Below are 20693 nucleotides of genomic sequence, written 5' to 3' on the forward strand. Positions count from 1 at the left end.
CATAATTGCGTAAGAAGCGGTCGCAGATAATGGCATTAACAGCAATCAAATTACAGTCTCTAAACTCAAATAAATCAGATTACGTGGCTGAGTTGGAATAATCCCGTGGAAACCGAGCCGCATCATTTCTCCGTCCTTCCCCGCAGCCCCTTGAGGTTTAAGTTATGTGCGTGCGGGGCGTGCGTGCACGCGGCACTGCCTCTCGGCCTGGATGTGGCCGCGGCTGTGGCTCTCCCGGCCGGGTTTGTTCTGCGAGGCATTCCTCACATGCTCACAGTATTCAGCAGCGCTCAGGCGGGGGAATGGATGGGGGCGGAGGGAGGAGTCAGCGCTATGAAAACGCAAAGAGGAGCATATGTTGGTGATAGAAACTCCCTGGTGCAACAGCTTTCACTCTGTCGGTGGTGGCAACAGGGGGGAGGTGTGAAGAAGACCCGGATCCCTCATGTAAGCCTCGTTTTCTCTTACCCGTTAGCCAGAGATGCTTTATGGTCACCGGCTGTATGCCTCATAATAAGTTTTCTGTACATGAGTATCGCGCACAGGGAGGCAGATCATGGCCCAGTTTACTGCCGTTTCCTCATTTTGACCACGTTTACAGAAAATGTGCCCGCAGTTGGCGGTGTAACTTTGCATAAAAATGATCCACTATAAATACCATGTGTTATGTTAAAGCTGGCTGCATTGTGAAGCTCTGCATGCCATTTCCCATGGCAGTAATCTATTCAGCGCCTGCAGCCTATTTAGTTGTGCAAACTTGAAAAGTTAGACATGCATGTAATCTCGGTCTCCTCCCTGTGTCTATGTGACCTGAGAAGTTTTGAGTGTTTGATCTACTGAGGCCTCAATTTGAGCATGCAAAGAATGTAATTTGTTGTTATGCAGTCCCCCAAGTCTGTAAAATCTTCAAACATCCTTTCCATTTTCTCTATTTGTTTGGGGGATATCCATCTTAAATGTTCATACTTGTGAGATCAGTAGTAGGCCTGTATTCTTTTTTTTTTTTTTTTTTTTTTGCTGCTAAACACTACTATTCATGTGTATTTACAAAGTGAACCACTTGTGTTTTTGATAAGGTAAGTGCCCTCTCTTCCTCTCTCTCTAAACATGACATTAAAAGCAGTTGTAATAAAGTATACAGGTAGAAGCACAGCTCTGTTTCTGGAGATCTGCTGTAGCTCAACAACAAATGTCTGTTTACATTAGGTCAAAGCCAAACTCAAGGTTGGCTGCGCCCCAATGCCGTGGCTTTTTGCTACGCAGCTCTTAACTCCTCCGCCAGTTGCCATGCAACTCAAAGTTCAAATCAAGAGGAATTACCTCAGCCACCTTTGCTCTTTCACAGTGAAATCATCAATGAGGGGTACAAGAGCTTCCTGCCATGCTCTTTGGTGCTTTCCCACAGAGGAGATACCCCTTGTTTAATATTCTAGATGAGCTTGTTTCTCCCTTTCTGTTCTGTTTTCCCTTTCACCTCTATACAAAATATTCAAGCTGTGTAACAACCTAAGTGGTGAAGCACACACCGTCCTTTGTGTTGGGCTTTTTTTAAAAATGTGTTTTTATTGTAGTTGAGGGCTGGTGAAATTTCCTGTCTGCTTGTGTTGATATGATGTTACGTTGATATGGTGTGGCTGCGTGTGTGTTGGTCCTGGCAGCAGCAGATGCATGATAATGAAAACAGGGGCAGTAGGAGTGTCATATGCTGCATAGTAAGCACCCATCTCATTAGCCCAACACAAAAGGAGTGAGGGTAGTGATGAGAGCTACGGGCCTTGATTTCCATAACCATTTATTTCATGGAAGTGTTTGTGTCATTGCTGCTCAGTTTCTGGTTTATTCGCCACAACACTGTCTGTCAAAAAAATAACAACATATTACATCTTTATACCATGCTGAACTGATGTTAACTGTATCTTGTGTGGTTCTAGGATGTGGCTGACTCTTCTTTATAGTTGCACCGGGGGAGCAGCTGTGCTGTATGCTCTGTACCGGTGGGTGATCCCCTCCATTGTGCAGTATCATGCAGGACTGACGCTGATATGGTATGAGACCATTGTTCAGCGGATGCTGAACACACTGACCCAGTCAACGCAGCCTCAGGTGCGCCTTCAGTATGCACCCACTCACCTCCCCAAAGATCAGACCTGACACAGGCATTATCAGTTTGTGATCCCTGTTTTCCAATGAGAATATTTTGTCTGATGTAGTTTGTAAGTAGAGGAACATGCATTTTGGCAGTGAAGGGGTTAAGGCTGACAAAAGACAATGAATGAATGCATTAAATAAACCACATTTCTTTATAACACTTAATGAAAAAAATGTCTGTAACACTTGCTATGAAATACATGCAAGCACATCTAAAGCATGTAGCACATAATACAATAGAAGTAGCTGTAATAAACTGCTGGTAAACTATCAACAAGTACTCAGATGCTATGTATATGAACTGTTATAAATGTCTAAGGTATAAAACCATTCATAATGTCTTATCAGTGCTTGACTGTAATGATATGAACAAGTAAAAAATGCAGGTTCATTTAAAAAATACAGGGCCAAAAACAATGTAAGCTACTGAGTGTGTGTTCTCAGTTTGTTTAAACAATAATTTTGCTGGCAAATATGAGCTTCCATGCACGTTGCAGCTTGAGTTTTAACCCCTAATCAGATCTGTTTGTATCTGGGATTGTTGAGGGTTATATCAACACATCAGGTGCTGCAGGTAGTCAAGGGCAGTTCAGGAGGGGATTGAGAATGGTCTCAGAGGAGGGCTGAGGTTATTGGTGGGCCAAAACTTACGCACCATCACCCAGTTTGTCACATGACACATTTTGCTGACCTAGAAATCTGAGCCCTCACACACAAGTGGAGCAGGCTCAAGTAAGGCAAGACGCACAGAGCAGTCATTCTCAAACTATTTTTTTGTTTGTTTTGGACCCCCCAAGTTGACTTGGATTAAGCTGTGGACCCACATTCAAGTGAAATAAATCTGTCTTTTGTGAAGTAGTGAATTGTCTAGATGTCATACTTGAACACTGACAAATAGATTCAAAGTGTGACTTAAAAGCATAATGTTAGAATAATCACTCATACATTTTTTTGCATCCCAACAATTTCTAGCGAATTACATTTTTTTTTTTTTTTTTGTGAAATAAAACTATTCTTCCTTTTGCTGAGGATCCCCTGGAAACCCCTCAAGTACCCCTGGGGGCCTTGGGACTCTACTTCAAACAACACTGGCCTAGAGATTAGAGAAGCAGACTGGAAGGTTGCTGGTTTAAATCCCTGGATAAACTGGGAAAACCTGGCCAGTGCAATGACACTTTGTACACAGAGAAACATCCCAAACCGTATTCCACTTTCAAAATGTCACAGTAATGTGTGTCAAATGCCAGTGTTAAAATGAGTGTGAAAATAAAAAAAAAGGATAAAGTAAAATGCTCTTAATTTTTTTTCCGCTCCCCTCAGCGGATTCTGGGTGCAGTACAGAAGAATGCCACTAGAGGAGACCCTCGCAGTGTGGTCAAAGCCATCGACCAGTACTGCAGAAACAAGGAATGGGCCATGAATGTGGGGGATGAGAAAGGTATCGAGTCACTCTGTGTGTTTTTATATCTAAAAGGAATAGGATTACTTTCCTTAAACAGGTTTAATCTGTTCCTGTCCTTACTTCCTTGTTTATTTCTTTTCTTTCTTTCTTTCTTTTTTTTTTTTTTTGAATGTCTGCGCTGTTTTCCACAGGGTGCATTCTGGACTCAGTGGTCTCTGAGGTGAACCCCTCCACTGTCCTGGAGCTGGGAACCTACTGTGGCTACTCCACGGTGCGCATCGCCAGCCTGCTGCCCCCTAATGCCAAGCTCTTCACTCTTGAATTCAACCCCCATAATGCTGTGATTGCTCGCCAAGTCATTGCTTGGGCAGGAGTGGAGGACAAGGTAAAGCCCAGCGTGATCAGATGAACTTTAACAACAGTGAAAATGAATTAAATGTTACATAGGATGAGATATTTTATTGTCCACTTAAGGAAATGTTTCTTCATAATTGTCATCAAAAATCATGCATACATAACAATCCATTCTTACACACTGTACTATTAAAGCACTATTAATAAAGAACCTGAACCAGTACATTGAGCCTGCCCTCAGTTTATATTGTGCAAATCTTACAAAGCCTCAGGTGGTAACAGCACATTTTTTCCCCAGGTGCAACTAATTGAGGGGGCATCAGGGGATTGGATCCCCAAAATGAAGGAGCATTATGGTGTGAAAACCTTTGACTTGGTTTTCCTTGACCACTGGAAGGATCGCTACCTTCCTGACACAAAGCTGCTGGAGGCAAGTCTGACATGCTTATCTCATACTAACCAAACTTTGCACTTTTAAAAGCCAAATACCTTGCATGACACCCACTCTCCTTTTCATCAGGAGTGCGGCCTCCTCAGGAAAGGCAGCGTCCTGCTGGCAGACAACGTCATCTTCCCTGGAGCTCCCGAGTACCTGGAATACATCCGAGGCAACCAGCGCTATGAAAGCTGCTTCTTCAAATCCCACCTGGAGTACACCAAAGCACTGGACGGCTTGGAGAAGTCCGTCTTCTTAGGGTAGTTTAACAGTCGCTGTCTCTTGTGACACTGGTACTGCTCATAGTGGTGAAGCATTGTGTTATCGCTTGATAGCTGATGCCAGATTGCTTGATGTCAGAGGCTAATGTGTATTGGCTAAACCTGTTTTTTTTTTTTTTTTTTTTTTTTTTTTTAGTGTTACATGAACCTGAAATTAAAAATAACATAATAGGAACAAATCATTTGCATTGTGTGCACTTTGTTACTTGGAAACACAAGATGATGGGATTAATTTGCATTACTGTAGAGTACTTTTGCCATGGTGAATCCTGTGAGGCAGATGTGATGAGATTTCTAAACTGGGACAGTAGGCGGCAGTAGTGGTCCTCTTTTCACACTTGTAAAACTGACGGGCGCTGAGCTGCACGCTGGATAACATTTCATAACTATTTGCTTTTCATCGTACTAAATCTACTCTCAGTTAAATACTTCATCATGATGGGTTGTTGAGAAAAGTGCCATTTGTCAGCGAGGAAAGCAATATCACCGGCAATATCACTAGAACCAGAATAGCTGGGTGTTTGGATGTTTGAATAAGTGAACCTAGAGCTGGAAAGAAATGTCCTGTTTTCCCAGAGCAGGGACTAAAATCAATAATGTATCAAAAAAAAGGGAATCCAGCTGCTTTTGCCTGGTGCAGAAACCTATTTTCTGTCCTCCTATTCTGCAACATTAAAAGGTATGAATGTGTGTGTGACAGTGAGCATGTATGTGCATGTGCATGTGAGTGTATGTATGAATCAAATCACTGCTTATCTAATCTCTCAAAGTGACAGAGTTCCATCATACGGAGGGGGAGGGTTCTGCGCTCCGTTCAGCACTATGAAAAAAATATGGGCTAGTCCACCTAGGGCTTTCTTCACAGACGCCCACATGATAATCCCAATCTGTGGCCATTAGTGCGCTGAGAGACAGAGCGAGAAGAGGTTTCAACAGAGAAAGAGAGGCAGAGAGAGAGAGAGTAAGGGAGTGAGGGGGTCAGCAGAGAGAGAGGGAGAGAGAGAGAGGGGTGGGAGTGCCTGTGACAGAGATGCAAACGGGAAAAAAGAATGAGAGAGAGGGGAGAGAGAGAGAGAGAGAGAGAGAGAGAGAGCTTTTAAGGGATTTGGCAGTGATTTGTAGAATCTCACTGGCATAATGTTGTGCTTTTTTCTACTTTTCCCTGATTCTGCCATGATGCTGCACCCTAAAGCCTCGAAAGTCAGCGTTTTCATTTTGTTTTTTTAAATCAAAACTCCTTTTTTTTTATACCGTTGTTTCATTTCCATTCTAGTTATTTTGAGAAAGCACAAAGGCTGTCTGAGATGATAGAGGATTTACCTTTGGTGAGGAGACGAGAGCTTTGCCTCTGGATATAATCAAATATTGGTCCATGGATAAAGGCCTGTTTGGAGGAGCTCGTGTGATGGATGAAATTAAGACTGGTCAATGAGGAATGGGCAGGTAAGAAGTCAGCTCGTACTGCATGTTACCGCTGCGATAGTTGTTTATGTTATGCGGCTTAGATTCACATTTTGAAAAATTTATTCAAATTATTTTCACAAACTCAACTTGACAAGTGTCACAATTTATAAATGTTAGACTGCAGTAGTATTTCTGATGTGTAGCTTCAAAAAAGAAAGTTTAACTTCAGCAGTTGCATCTTCTGAGAGAATTTGTAAATATTCAAGGAAATTTGAATTTATGCATGCAAACCATGTTCATTTAATTCATCTTGTTATTTTATAAAACATGGCCTTAATACCTTTTGATCTCATCCATGAATATTAGCCCGTATTGAACAGGATATTGGGTAGCTCCCAAAATCCTGCTGTGAAACATGAGTGTTTAAGCATATTTATCTCTTTTGCCGAAACCCTCCTGTTTTTGCCGAAACCCTCCTGTCACTGCACCTGCTTTTCTCAGTGGCACAGCTGTGGAGACACTTAGCCCGTACAGGTGCCTGGGCATCATCCGACTTCTGATGCCAACACCGACTCCATCTGCAAAAAGGCCAATCAGAAACTGCTTTTCTTGAGAAAGCTGAGAAATGTTGACAGATCGCTCCTGAAATCATGTTTTATTGAGTCAGTTTAACTTTTTTTGCGATGATTTGTTGGTTTGGCAACTTCAGTATGGTTGACAAAAATAGGCAGGGAGAGATTGTTAAATTTTGCCAAAAGACCATCGGCACCAACTTGAATGATCCTGGCCATGTTTATCAAGTTAGAGCCACTCAGAGGGCAAAGGCCACCCTGGTGGAGCCCCACTTTGTGCAGAGTTTTGACTTTCAAGTTTCGGTGCATTTTTCCAAGGAGAGCCAAATAAAACAGATATCAGGTCATTATTCCCTCAGATATTTGATTTTTACACAAGCTGTAGGCCTAGTTGCTATTGCACGTACACAGTTTAACAAAGGACTGATGGACTGGAGAGTTTTTATAGCTCACTGCAACTTTTATTATGATCACATCTACTGTATGCTTATCATATCTGTTTATGTCTTTTATTTATTTTTATGATGTGTATTGGTTGTGCTGATGACTGTTTGCAAACCAATTTGACCCTCGGGGACAATAAAGCCTACTCAATCCAAATTCAATCCAATCTAATCTCTGATAATTTGATTCGAATTTTCATGGGATCTGGCTGCACTACTTGCACAAGTGATGAGGTTGTGGATGACCTGTTATGCATTGTGGACATAATTAACCTCCTCCAGCTTTGGAGCATGAAATGCGACAGTTCACTGGATGTTTTCTGTTTTGCAAAATTTATAGTGTTTCCATCATGCTCTGTGCTCTCAGATGAAGTCCATAATAAAAGCCTGCAATATTCCCTCTGTCCTATCCTAAATTCTGTCCAAAATATTCTCTTAAGCCACAGCTTGACCATTTTTTATCTTCTATATTCATTTTATGTTCTCAGCTCTGAGCTAATGCACAAAAATAGACCCTAGGTTTTACATGGCTGTGCAAGCTCTACTGAAATTTGTGTTGGCAGTTTAAGAATATTGCAGTGTCCTGTCTACATTTAGAAACTTTCCTCCCTTATAAGGAAATTAGTGTAATAGTAATAGTTTGACACATACTGCAGGCTGTAGATATTGTTTTCTTTGTGGGGAAGACAGAGAACATGATGTTGGAAACATTTCAAAATGGTAAAATGACCTCATCTCACTGCTCAGGTTTTGGCATGAAACTATGATGAGACCAGTAACGCCGCTTCTTGGACTGTCTCCAGGTGCCAAAGGTAGAGGGAGAAGCCTGGTGCAGTAGGTACCTCTGCTGACTATCACCATGACATCACAGGCCCACTCGTCCCAGCCCAGCGCCCCGTCTGGATGCAGGTTAAAGGCATGGCCTCGGCTGCTGTGGGTGCTCCTGGCGGGTCTCGGTCCAGGCGCGTGGGCCCAACAGGGCACCCAGCCTCACTCCATCAGAATCGAGGGCGACATCAAACTGGGTGGGCTGTTCCCGGTGCACTCGCGGGGGCCAGTTGGGGTGCCCTGCGGGGAGATCAAGAAGGAGAAGGGGATCCATCGTATGGAGGCCATGCTGTACGCCCTGGACCAGATCAACAGCGACCCCGACCTGCTACCCAACATCACCCTGGGCGCTCGGATCCTGGACACCTGCTCCAGAGACACCTACGCCCTGGAGCAGTCGCTCACCTTCGTCCAGGCCCTGATCCAGAAGGACACGTCAGATGTGCGCTGCTCCAACGGAGAGCCGCCCATTATCCCCAAACCAGAGAGGGTGGTCGGTGTGATCGGGGCGTCTGGCAGCTCTGTGTCCATCATGGTGGCCAACGTGCTCAGACTGTTTGCGGTGAGAAGTCTGTGAAGTGTTTTCTTTTACCAACATCAGTCATCATGCACAGAATGTAGAAAATAATCCTCACTCCTTTTCATAAAGTACACTGATGAGGTGAATCAAGGTAAAAGCTAATCTCTATTTTTGGTTTCTCTTAATAAATCCATACCAAACATAACAGATGAGGAGTAGGTAAAGAGAGACAGACATGTTAGAGAAAGTTTTTTTTTTTTTTTTTTTTTTCTAACCCTAACCCTAACCCTAAACTTTGAGACAATTGAAACATGGATTGTGTTTACTCAGTATCAGGAAGGGGCATGCTCACACACACACACACACACACACACACACACATACACACACACACAAACACACACACACACACACGTAGTACTGATTTTGAGTTTGGCTGAAATCTTGTTGAACTTATCCGTGCTTGCTCAGTTACCTCACTGAAGAACTAGTTCAGGTACTCAGCATTAATATTTAATTTAATTAATTTATTTATTTAAACTTATTTCACCTCAGAGTCACATTGAAGCAGAATCTCATTATCAGTGGAGCGAAAATGTCTGGCAAGAGTCACACTAACAAAAAGCTGAATACACCATGGTCCACGAACAATAATAATAATAATAATAATAAAAAAGGTAAGTTAGTTTCAAAAACATTAATCAAAAACAGTTTCATTCCATCATGGTAATTTAGAATTGGGTTTTTAAAATGCCCAAGTTAACCAGTACAAATAAAAACAAAACAAAACTGGAGGTTATTACAGATTTGTGGGGTTCAGTATTTGATGCAGTAAAATAAATAATAATAATAATTATTATTATTAATAATAATAATAATTTATGAATATTGTTCATTCATATTGTTCATACATTAAGCCATTTGTTAATATTTTTATTGACCATTCACAAAGCATCAGGAATTTTCATTTATAATAATAATGATAATAATAATAATTTTAATGATAAAAATAATCTAAGTGCTTCAGCTAAAAGATAATGAAAAACAGCTTAAACCTAAAAAAGAGAATTAGAGAGTAGATATAAAAGCTAATCCTGATGCTTAGTCCACTCTGCTGCTAATCTGGAGCAGTGTTCTTGGACACCATTAGAGTTTTAGGGCTTCACAGGTATTTCCATCACTGATTTGTGATGTAATGGGCGCCCGCTGGACAGAGAAATTCAAGTGTGGATTTTATAAACTTTGCTGATTGCATCCACACACAGCCTCATTCAGAAACTTGGGCAGATAATATTGGAAATGACCTTTTTTTTTCTTGCCAGGCGACACTAACATTTTATCCAGAGCATGTTCTTTGTGATATGATTTTTAAGTCATTTTTGGAGCAGTAATATAATATCACAGTTACACTTCAGTGACACTGTGAATCCATCATCAATGGTGGCCTTCACAAGCTAATCCTTGTCATTTGTTGAGTGTCTGCTGAATGTGCAGTCGAGTTTTCTCCCAGATGATTGACCCATGATAATTGATTGCGCTGCTCATTGCAGTGATTGGACACTGAGTCTGTGTAAATCCCACATTATGTCATGTCGTCACCGGCATACTTACTGAGGCCCATAGTCAGCGGGAAACCCAGACATAACTATGTAGGACAAGAAAACGTTTCTGGCTTGGCTCAAATTGGCTATCAAATTGATAATACATCATTCATGATATCAGTGATTTCCATGGATGCTACTTGTTGCAGGATTCTTTATGGTGGAGATATTAGAGCCAAGGAAGCCGCTTGCATACGGGGCAGATGTTAACTACAGAATTATAGATCCCATCCTCCACTAAGCCCCTCTCAGCAGCTCAGGACCATGGGCTGAAAATAGAGCATCAGGCCAGAGGGATGACATCGATTCTAGGATATCAGCAACTTGTGGTCTATCTGGTGTGGAGTAGATTTAACTAAATGGTGGGTTTCCTCCCATCGTCCATATGTGCTTCTCCCCAGACTCTCCGGATGCCTCTAAAGTGATGTTCACGGCACACTGAACATCTCCCGGCTCTTTATGTTATTATCTCTTTATGTCCTGCCACTGTAGAAAAGGTTTCAGTGGCCACCACATATGGGTTGATAAAAACAAACCAAAACAAAACAAATCATCATATTAGTTATTATGACAGATATTGTGATTAAGACATAACTCACTATTTTTGCATCATAATTTTCATTTTCATTGAAAGTATTGAAACTATTAAAATCACAATGTGGTTTCTGCTGGGGTCAGTGCCAAACAAACCTGTTTTCTTATATGTGGAAAATATGATTTAAAGGCCAGGGCATCTCTGTAGCTACTTTATTTTTTAAAGACATTTTGTCACATTTTACTTTTGTCAAAAAAAAAAAAAAAAAAAAAAAGCATCTCCACTGATTTGGATATTGCACTTGGCTGTGCTGCAATTTTCCTATATTTTTATTAATTGTTCAGCCGTACATATAACTATATCATTTGAAGTCATTCTTTGCATTTGGTGTGCACAAAATGCACGCCCAGGTAGTGCAATTGGTTTTAATCAGTAGTCTCATCTCCAATGTAATTTAGGGAGTCTGAATTAATACAGTTTTATGATGTAGTAGTGATGATTCAGCCTCTTTAAAAAGCATTCATGATCATTTCTGGAGAAAACCTAGAAAATTTTTCAGGGTAATGCTTATGACTTAGGGTCAAACAATATTTCAGTATCTGAATCACAGATAAATTTAATTTTCCTAAATCTTAGACATCAGAACTCATGAGTGTATTGAAGAAGGATAATAAGTAATAAGCATTAAAAAAAAAAAAAAAAATTCAATGAAAATTCAGCTTCACAAAACAATTCAAAGTGCACGCACATTTATAATTTCCTTCACAAATAGATTATTGATTTGCGTAATGACGGCAGCAAAATTGCTTTGTAATGAGATACCGGCGCTGCTAATATGGCTCATTGATTTCAGAAAGTAAATGGGAGCAGATGCCTTGAGTAGGGCCTAGTTTGGAGATTATATGTTGTCTCGTTAATTACAAAATTTTATAGCTTTTAATGCAGAGTCTGCGCACCACTGGATGACCATGTGGTCCATAACGTGGTGTACGGCAAGTAAGTTTGTGCTCGACTGGACTGGGTTGACGCAGAGCAGCAAATTTAAGCTGCGCGTGGCCATCAGAATTAAATATATTGTATGGCTTACAGCTGAGAAATGCTAACCTTTTTCTAGTCTCTTGATCTCTGTCTCTCTCCCTCTGTGCTTAACGTAATTTGACTAAAACCCCTATAATCCTTCCAGATAATCTGTGAAATGGTTCTCTCGCTCCTCTCTCCTTCTCCCTTCACAACCCCTTGTGTCTACCTTTCTTTCCTCGTCGCTCCAGAGGACCGAACGTTAAGCCAGCAAGACCAGCATTAGCAGGGTCAGAGTTGAGGCTGTCGACATAAACTGTGTCATTAAGGAAGTAGCACACCAGTAAATTAATCTTCTCATCCATTTTTTTTTTTCAAACAAATGCTTTTACAGCAGTGGCTCCTACCATCTGTATTTCACTATGATGTTGGCTATATCCTCAACACAAACCAGATCTGGGTAGATCACACTGCAAAGTTGCCCCAATCCTGAGGATTACAGAGAACATTGGCTGTACAAGAGATGAACATCTATGATAGTGCAATTTTGGTTCTATTAATGTCTGGCAACTTGTCAACTCAAGGTATTATGTGACAGGCTTACATTCATGGGCTTTTTAGTTTTTTTGCTTAGACAATGGAAAGAGTAAGTGGCGCATCGTCCTCATACATGGTTCAGCGCCTCTTTTCATCTTTTCATCTTCCTTTGTGTTCACTTATTGGCCTAATATTCGCCACCAGTCCTATTTTCCGCTTGACCCGACCCTCTTTTCACAAGCGACCCCTCTGTGTGTCTCAGATCCCCCAGATCAGCTACGCTTCCACGGCTCCGGAGCTGAGCGACAAGAGCCGCTATGAGTTCTTCTCCCGTGTGGTGCCTCCCGACTCCTACCAGGCCCAGGCCATGGTGGACATCGTCAAAGCCATGGGCTGGAACTACGTCTCCACCCTGGCCTCTGAGGGCAACTACGGAGAAAGCGGTGTTGACGCCTTCCTCCAGATATCCAGAGAAGCAGGTTCTGTATCTGAGATGTGCTGAGAGTGCTACAAACCATTACAAATATTTCTGATGATCTTATTGGGAATTGTGGTAATCACTGATGGCATGTAGTAATTTGTGTATTTGGCATGTTTGATGGAGACCAGTGGAACATCTTGTTTTGTGTGGTGGTCACTGGGGTTCTATTGGAAACCATCACAAACCAATAGAAACCATTACAACTCATAATGGAAACCATTATAAATCATTGTAAAACTTTAAATACCATTACAACTTATATTGGACACCAAAGTAAACCATCACAAACCCTTGGAAAACAGAGCCCATAATCAGAACCAACACAAACCAGTAGAAACCATTACGGCTCATTATGGAAACCATTACAAATAATCACAAACCATTAGAAATTCTTACACCTTATAATGGAAACCAGTACAAATCCTCACAAAACAGAAACCATTACAACTCATTAGGGAAACCATTATAAACCATCACAAAACCTCAGAAACAAATACAGCTACAAATACAGAGCCATCATTTGAACCATTTGCATCCAGTATTGGCCATAACAGAAACCATAAGAACCACTTGAGATGCAATGGAAAGCATTAAATCCTGAGAGAACCGAGCGTTTTAAAGCTCAAATGTCATTACCAGAATGTAGAGAATGTAGATTTAACAAAAATCATACCCCTAATTACTTTTGAATGATGTCCAGTTCACTTGACAGGTATCAGTCATGATGCCGACTCAACAGTTAGTGCAGCGGTGCAGCTGTAAATTCCTGGTGAAGAGGGATTTCCTGATGTGTTGACTTCTCTCCTGTGTGTTTTGGTGCAGGGGGGCTGTGTATTGCTCAGTCCATAAAGATTCCCAGAGAGCCCCGACCGGGGGAGTTTGAGAAGATCATCAAGAGGCTGATGGAGACCTCCAACGCTCGCGGGGTCATCATCTTTGCCAATGAAGACGACATCAAGTGAGTCGCACGTTGTTGCTTTTGATATCAGAGAACAGGAATCAGTCAGATGTCAAACACGATGCTTTGTGTTTGATTGTATGGTATTCTAATATCCATGAAATTGTAAGTTGAAGTGGCCCTCAAGGACTGTTCAACAACTTAGAGCTCCCATTTGATAAATATTCTCAGCCATTTACGTTTATATAGAAAAGTGAAATAGAAACTGTTATTGATTGTATGATGTCTTTCTCCAGGCGGGTGTTGGAGGCAGCAAAGAGGGCCAACCTCACCGGCCACTTCCTATTTGTTGGCTCTGACAGCTGGGGGGCCAAAAGCTCCCCTATTCTAGACCAGGAGGATGTGGCCGAGGGCGCCGTCACCATCCTGCCCAAAAGAGCTTCCATTGATGGTATGTCAAGTATTTCAAGAGGAATACTGCGTTTAACTTTCACAAGGCAACAGACGGTATCCACAGACAGTATCGCCTGATTTATGTGTGACTTTTGAATCTGAAACAAATGCGACAACTTTTGAGCAAAATAAATGTTGTTTTGATTTTGCGGTGGTGATTTATTTTTTGAGGTATTAATATAACCCTTATGTACACTGTCCTCTCAAATGTTGGGTATAGTGTGCATGAGAAAATTTTAAAAGTAACTCATGCACATTATTAGAGTAGAGACAATATTTCGGGCCACCGTACTCTGCTTTTGCCTCAACTCAACCTTTTCCTCAATCCTATGCCATTGTGCTGCAATTTAACTTCTTAAACTCTGATTTCCCCTTAAATGTATATATTAAAAATATATCAGTAGGGCCACAGTTCAAAGTGGCTCATAAAATTTCCATGTGATTTGAAGTGACCATCCTTTGAAATGCTGCATCTGTTGCACTGACTCAGGGTTTGACCAGTACTTCACCTCGCGATCTCTGGAAAACAACAGGAGAAACATCTGGTTTGCAGAGTTCTGGGAGGATGATTTCAAGTGTAAATTAACACGTCCTGGTGTCAAGTTTGACTCCAGTAGAAGAAAATGTACAGGTAAGTACAGTTTGACCGAAAAACGATTATTATTATTGCCAGGTTTCTGTGATTATTCTGTGATTTGTTACAATGAAAAGACACTTTTGTCTGCTGCCAGGTGAGGAGAGAATCAGTCGAGAGTCCCACTATGAACAAGAGGGGAAAGTGCAGTTTGTGATTGATGCTGTGTATGCCATGGCCCATGCCTTACACAGCATGCATTTGGACCTGTGTCCTGGCTACATGGGTGTCTGTGACAAGATGGACCCTGTGGAGGGAAGGATGCTCCTCCAGTACATTCACTCTGTCAATTTCAATGGTAAGTGTACAACTTTAAGAGCTTTTTCTGCTTGCCATTCTGCTTTTATTGAAAAATCTGTCATTTATGTAATGCCTGGTGATTTAGATAAAACAAGAGTTTAACAGTAGTGATCACATTGAGAGGCAAAGCCTAAGCAGTGGCAGGCAGAGATTTACATGGAAAAAACACCGTTTTCCCCACTTCTGCTTCACCACAGCGTGGGGTTTAAAGAGAAAAGTGTAGAAGCGAGGTCAGTTTGAAGACGGCACTCTGGATAAGCCTTGAGATTTCTCTGCTAATGTACCAAGCCACAGTACACAGCACATTTCTTCAAAGCACTTCCCCTCCCCAGGGCTGCCTCTCTGCTCTCTTCCATACACAACACTCCTCTTTTCATCCACGTCTTTCATAAAAAAGTCACCGTATGGAATGTTCTCTCCTCTTGCTGGGTGACCTTGGCTTGTATGGGAGCTTTGCTGATTGAACGCCTGCAGGGACCTGGGAGGAACATTCAATCATGTTAAGGCAACAGACCAGAGAGCACTGAAAGACTGTATGCATGGAAGATAGAATTGACTAAAGAGCATCCTGCACTCAGCTTTGACATGATTGCATAAGACCAAAGCAAGCAAGCATAAGCTGTGTTCAATGGTGTGTGGGTGTTTCTCCACCACTAAGATGGAGGCGCACGTTTCCAGCATAGAGCGAATTTGTTTTTTTTATCGCTTTTGACTCACTTTTTTGATGGCAAGACAAGTCTGTGTCTTTATCAAAACAGGAAGCGCAGGAACCGGAGTGATGTTCAACGAGAACGGAGATGCTCCAGGTCGATACGATATCTTCCAGTACCAGCTCTCTAACGTGAGCAACCCTGGCTACAGAGTCATTGGCCAGTGGACAAATCACCTCCGACTCAATGTAAATATTGTTATTTTTGGTCCATTTGATGCACAAACTACACTTCAGGCTAACTTTACATGGTGCAACTTGAATGCAACTTCAATTCGGTGCAGTTTCATTGGCTGGAGAGCCACCCAATGAAAATCCTGAGTTGGTTTTGCATCATCATTTGGAATTATTTGGTTCTTCATGGGGTTGGTGACCTAGCAACAGTAAAGGTTTCATTTGCAAACTGACAACTTATTGAATGAAAGCTGCACTTTGCAAAGCTGCCCTTAAATAAAACTTTGAATTATCTTTTGGCAACCATTTCCCACAGATATGTTGCATTTATGCCTCCTGAGATTGCCTTGATGGGAGGGATCTTAAGATGGTTGGTGTTAAGGTGTAGGTTAGGCATAGGGCTAATGTTGTGCTTGTAGAGGTGAAGGCTATTGTTAGGGGTCAGGAAAGGTCTAATACTGTACTAATACAGTGTGTGTATGTGTGCCCATCCCAGTCGGAGGAAATGCAGTGGTCAGGTGGTGACCGTAGGATCCCTGACTCGGTGTGCAGTTTTCCCTGTGAGCCTGGTGAGAGGAAGAAGATGGTAAAAGGCGTTCCCTGCTGCTGGCACTGCGAGCTCTGTGACGGCTACCAGTACCAGCTGGATGAGTTCAACTGCGACACCTGCCCCTTTGACATGAGACCTTTAAAGAACCGCACGGGCTGCCGGCCCACACCCATCATCAAACTGGAGTGGAGCTCCCCCTGGGCCATCATCCCCGTCTTCTTGGCCATCTTGGGCATCCTGGCCACCACTGGAGTCATCGCCACCTTCATCCGCTTCAACGACACACCCATCGTCCGGGCCTCTGGCAGGGAGCTGAGCTACGTGTTGCTGACGGGCATCTTCCTCATCTACCTCATCACCTTCCTCATGATCGCCGAGCCCAGCGTGGTCGTGTGTGCGTTCCGCAGGCTGCTGCTCGGGCTCGGTATGTGCATCGCCTATGCAGCCATGCTCACCAAGACCAACAGGATCTACCGCATCTTCGAACAGGGCAAGAAATCGGTCACGCCCCCCAAGTTCATCAGCCCCACCTCCCAGCTGATCATCACCTTTATACTCATCTCAGTGCAAGTAAGTGTCTCCAGCATACACTAGCTATATCCACTGTAGGCTCTAACTTTGTCATGCATCAGTCTCATGCTAAATGCTCCTATTTCTGCAGGTATTTGGTGTGTTCATCTGGTTTGGCGTGATGCCCCCACATACCATCATAGACTATGAGGAGCAGAAACCACCCAACCCGGAGTTTGCCCGAGGACTCCTGAAGTGTGACATGTCCGATCTGTCCCTCATCTTGTGTCTGAGCTACAGTCTCGTGCTGATGATCACCTGCACGGTGTACGCTATCAAGAGCAGAGGAGTTCCTGAGACCTTCAATGAGGCCAAGCCCATTGGCTTCGCTATGTACACCACATGTATCATCTGGCTGGCTTTTGTGCCCATCTTCTTCGGCACAGCACAATCTACTGAGAAGGTGGGAAATTAGACGTTTTACAGGAGATTCTGTTTGCCAGTCCAAGTTACGCAATGCATAATAATATACAGTTACAATAACAACGACTAACCTAATGGCTCTGATGCTTGAACTGAAATCTGGGTTTGTTGTCTGTCGCTCTGTATTTGCTGGCTGCTGTACTCACAGTACATCATGTATTCACTGTACTGAATGCCAGAGGTTAATTTGGCTTGTGGGCTATTTCTGCTGTCACAAAGCAATAGGACAATCAGGAGAATTTGAAAAATAGAGATATGCTTGCACTAATAGACTTCTATTAGGAATCAGTCAGGCTGAAACAATTGAACCCCGAGGTGCTTTAAAATTCTTTTCACTTCCTCCAAATGGAAATGAAGTGAATTAAGGAAAGGAGGAGGGAAAGGAGGTCAGATGAGCTCAGGGACGGTAGGGGCCCCTCACAGACCAACTCAGCCATCCCATTCAATTAATCACCACTTAGAAAAGACCTAAATATAGCAACAGTAACTTTCATCTGGCCGATCAAAGTAGAGGTGATTTTTTAACAGACCTGTAACAAAGTTTTACATTTGTAGACTGAAAAAAAAAAAAAAATGTGCCGCATAATTGATGCGAAGAAGACCTAGAATATCAAAAGTGTTCTCTGTCATTTAGGGGACAAGTCAAACTTTTTCTCAGACTCGTATAAGTAAGCAAGAAGTGTTGTTGAGTACATTTCGTTGGCCTGCAGTTGCACAAAGTCGTGCGTAGGATTGGTTTCTTCACAGTTTGTATTCAATGTTTTCTCCAGAGAGGTTACCTGCTGGCCAATAAACGAGATATCCCTCTTTTGATGGACTTCGGCTTTCAGTGGACTCCATTGTGTTTGAATATTGAAAAGCCTATTATTGTTACCGAGCCATATAAACTGTATATTTGCTTGCCTGGGGCCAGGCGCATAAATATGGGCCACTTTGAACATGCTCAGATGGTCACCCATTCATTACTGCAGCCCCTTTCATAAATGGAGAGGTCAGTGAGAAGGACCAATAAAATACCATGACAAAGATGATAAAGGAAAATATACTGTGTGGACATCAGTTTGTGAGCCATTAGGATGTGCAGCTGAGGATATGCACTAGGTAGTGTACAATTTATAGTTTATTTATGGCACATACGCATATCTTAAGTTATTTATGACACATGGGTTGATTTATTCATGACAAATACAGTTTGCTTGAATAATGAGTTCATAATTTATTAGAGGCAGACCTCAGTAGAAGTCAGGTCTCATTATTATTGCTGGATTTACAATAGAGGTAGGACATAGACATAGTCAAAGCCCATAAATAGAGCCCTTTTCCTGAGCACATATACCAAGTCATAAATCATTCATCCCAGGCAAAAAACACTGTCTCCCATGCTTCCAAATGAAAGTTATAAAGGCTGCATTCAGGGAACCTGTGAGATTACATATACTGTATTTTCTTGAACCCGTGCATAATGCAAGCAGAAAGTAGTTGACAGCAGCATGAATGCCAGCATACATCATTTATAGACTTTGCAATGACAGATGCTCTCGAAATCATAAATGATAATCAGAAGTAAATTTGGGAACGTAAACAGGTAAATCATTCCATACATCAGTGACTGTGGTCATAAGTGTGTGTGTGTATGTACAGGTATTTGAGGCTATCTCTGTCCTGCTCTGCCTCTGTTGCAGATGTTCATCCAGACCATGACCCTGACAGTGTCCATGAGCATGAGTGCCACCGTGTCCCTCGGCATGCTCTACATCCCCAAGGTCTACACCATCATCTTCCACCCGGAGCAGAACGTCCAGAAACGCAAGCGCAGCTTCAAAGCCGTGGCGCAGGCTGCCACCGTGTCCACGCACCTCTCTCAGAAGTCCAACGACAAACAGAACGGAGAGTCCAAGATCGAGCCGGACAGATCGCAGTGAAACGGCACAGATCCTATGAGGGCAAGTATTCATCATGTAACCTCACAAGCCCACCATGCGATAGTCGATGATCAAAACAATGACACGGCTTTAGTCATTGTCTTTCTCTCCTGTAACCAAGAAACGTGGATCGAACACAAAGCAAAGACTAAACCGTGCTGTTTAAGATTTGGTTTCCTGGATGGCGTTTCTTCTCACATCCAAATTTTGAATGAAGCACAAAAGAATGTGGAAATGCTCAACTGCTCATCAACTATCCTATATATCATCTAAAAAAAGACAAACTTTTAAATAGACAGCTTCTTAGAACAGCAACACACAGGATGTTGGGCCATCTTGACTGGACCGCAAGGAACATTTATGCTTTTCCTCCCTTTTTGATAATTACATCTTATTATACATCTCAAAATGACAAGGAGGCATTGTTAGTTTTAATTCTCCCTAGGACTTTAGGAAACATTAAAGCTCAAGCGGTAGCCTTTGCCCTACAGGAAGATGTATAGCAGAATCCCTTGGGATGAATGAAGAATGAAGCTTGGTTGTTTACTGGATCTGACAGCACTACATGGACTGTGTTGTTTGTGTACATGAATGTTTTTACTGTACTGTTTGTATGGGGTGTTGTGACGCAGAACTCTTTTCTTCTGATTGCTGTGGAAGGAACTAGCTTTTAAAAATGCACCACCATGTCCTGTTACTATTACTGAGAAAATCCTATGGGAAGGTATGACTCTAATCACTAAATTATAATCACTAAACACAATGCAACCATTAAATACCCAAACACTAAAGCAAGGAAGCATTTTATCTGAATCAAATCCTAGCGGTATGTTATGTGTGTGATTATTATGGTACAAAAATGTATTTATTGTGGAAACAGCAAATCTATCGTTGCAAACAGGATGAGAGACATTTCAGACAGGGTATTTGTGTTCTTCCGGCCACTTTTACTTTGCCAGGATGGGGAAGGACCTTGCAAAACAATGTATGGCATTTCCCCATGTCATTTTAAAGAAATGTCAATAAGGATGCTCCAAGGCTAGTTTGTATGGTGACATAACAAAATCACACGTACTGCTATCCTCATCTGTGGGATCATATTTAGAGCTACACTCCATCGCAGCTGCATTTGATCTGATTTCGTGCCATAAAAGAAAAGGTCCATCTCGATTGCAATAAATACTTATTTTTGTCAAATATATTTCATCTAGAAATATATAATTCATAAACCAAGTATGGTCACACACACGTGTTTTGTGTTAAAAGAAAGGGGGAACTGTTGGGAATTAAAAACAGACACAAATTTGCCAATAAATTATTTGCAGTGTACTTTTTGTTACTTGATCATAATGTACAACTCAGGTTTTGCAGGTGTACTACTGAATAAAATATTTTTTCTTGAAGAGTACCTTCTGTCCTGGCACAGCCTTTTCCATACAAATGTATTCACCAGCTACTGTGTGGTGCATTTTTCATTACAAGGTATGAGGGCTGTGGCGGA

General features: G+C 42.0%; 2 protein-coding genes across 3 annotated transcripts; both read left to right on the forward strand.

Annotated features, from left to right (window-relative positions):
• The first annotated feature begins 329 nt into the window (after nt 1–329).
• On the forward strand, nt 330–4794 carry comtb (catechol-O-methyltransferase b). Its single transcript, XM_030052669.1, has 6 exons — nt 330–447; nt 1932–2103; nt 3469–3586; nt 3742–3935; nt 4203–4334; nt 4425–4794. Coding segments are annotated over exons 1-6 (798 nt in total). The 5' UTR covers nt 330–445; the 3' UTR covers nt 4605–4794.
• Nucleotides 4795–5618: 824 nt separating this feature from the next.
• On the forward strand, nt 5619–20600 carry grm6b (glutamate receptor, metabotropic 6b). Of its 2 annotated transcripts, none has more exons than XM_030051602.1 (11): nt 5619–6064; nt 7788–8430; nt 12341–12557; nt 13382–13517; nt 13754–13908; nt 14401–14541; nt 14642–14842; nt 15603–15742; nt 16224–16847; nt 16939–17250; nt 18953–20600. In XM_030051602.1, exons 2-11 carry the CDS (start codon nt 7900–7902, stop codon nt 19190–19192), a joined length of 2697 nt encoding a protein of 898 aa, XP_029907462.1. In that variant the 5' UTR covers nt 5619–6064; nt 7788–7899; the 3' UTR covers nt 19193–20600. The 2 variants fall into 2 exon arrangements, with proteins under 2 accessions (XP_029907462.1, XP_029907461.1); XM_030051601.1 differs by having other exon boundaries at nt 7844–8430.
• The last annotated feature ends 93 nt before the right edge of the window (nt 20601–20693 follow it).

The sequence above is a fragment of the Myripristis murdjan genome, chromosome 5 (assembly GCF_902150065.1).
Source record: "Myripristis murdjan chromosome 5, fMyrMur1.1, whole genome shotgun sequence".
Lineage (NCBI taxonomy): Eukaryota > Metazoa > Chordata > Actinopteri > Holocentriformes > Holocentridae > Myripristis > Myripristis murdjan.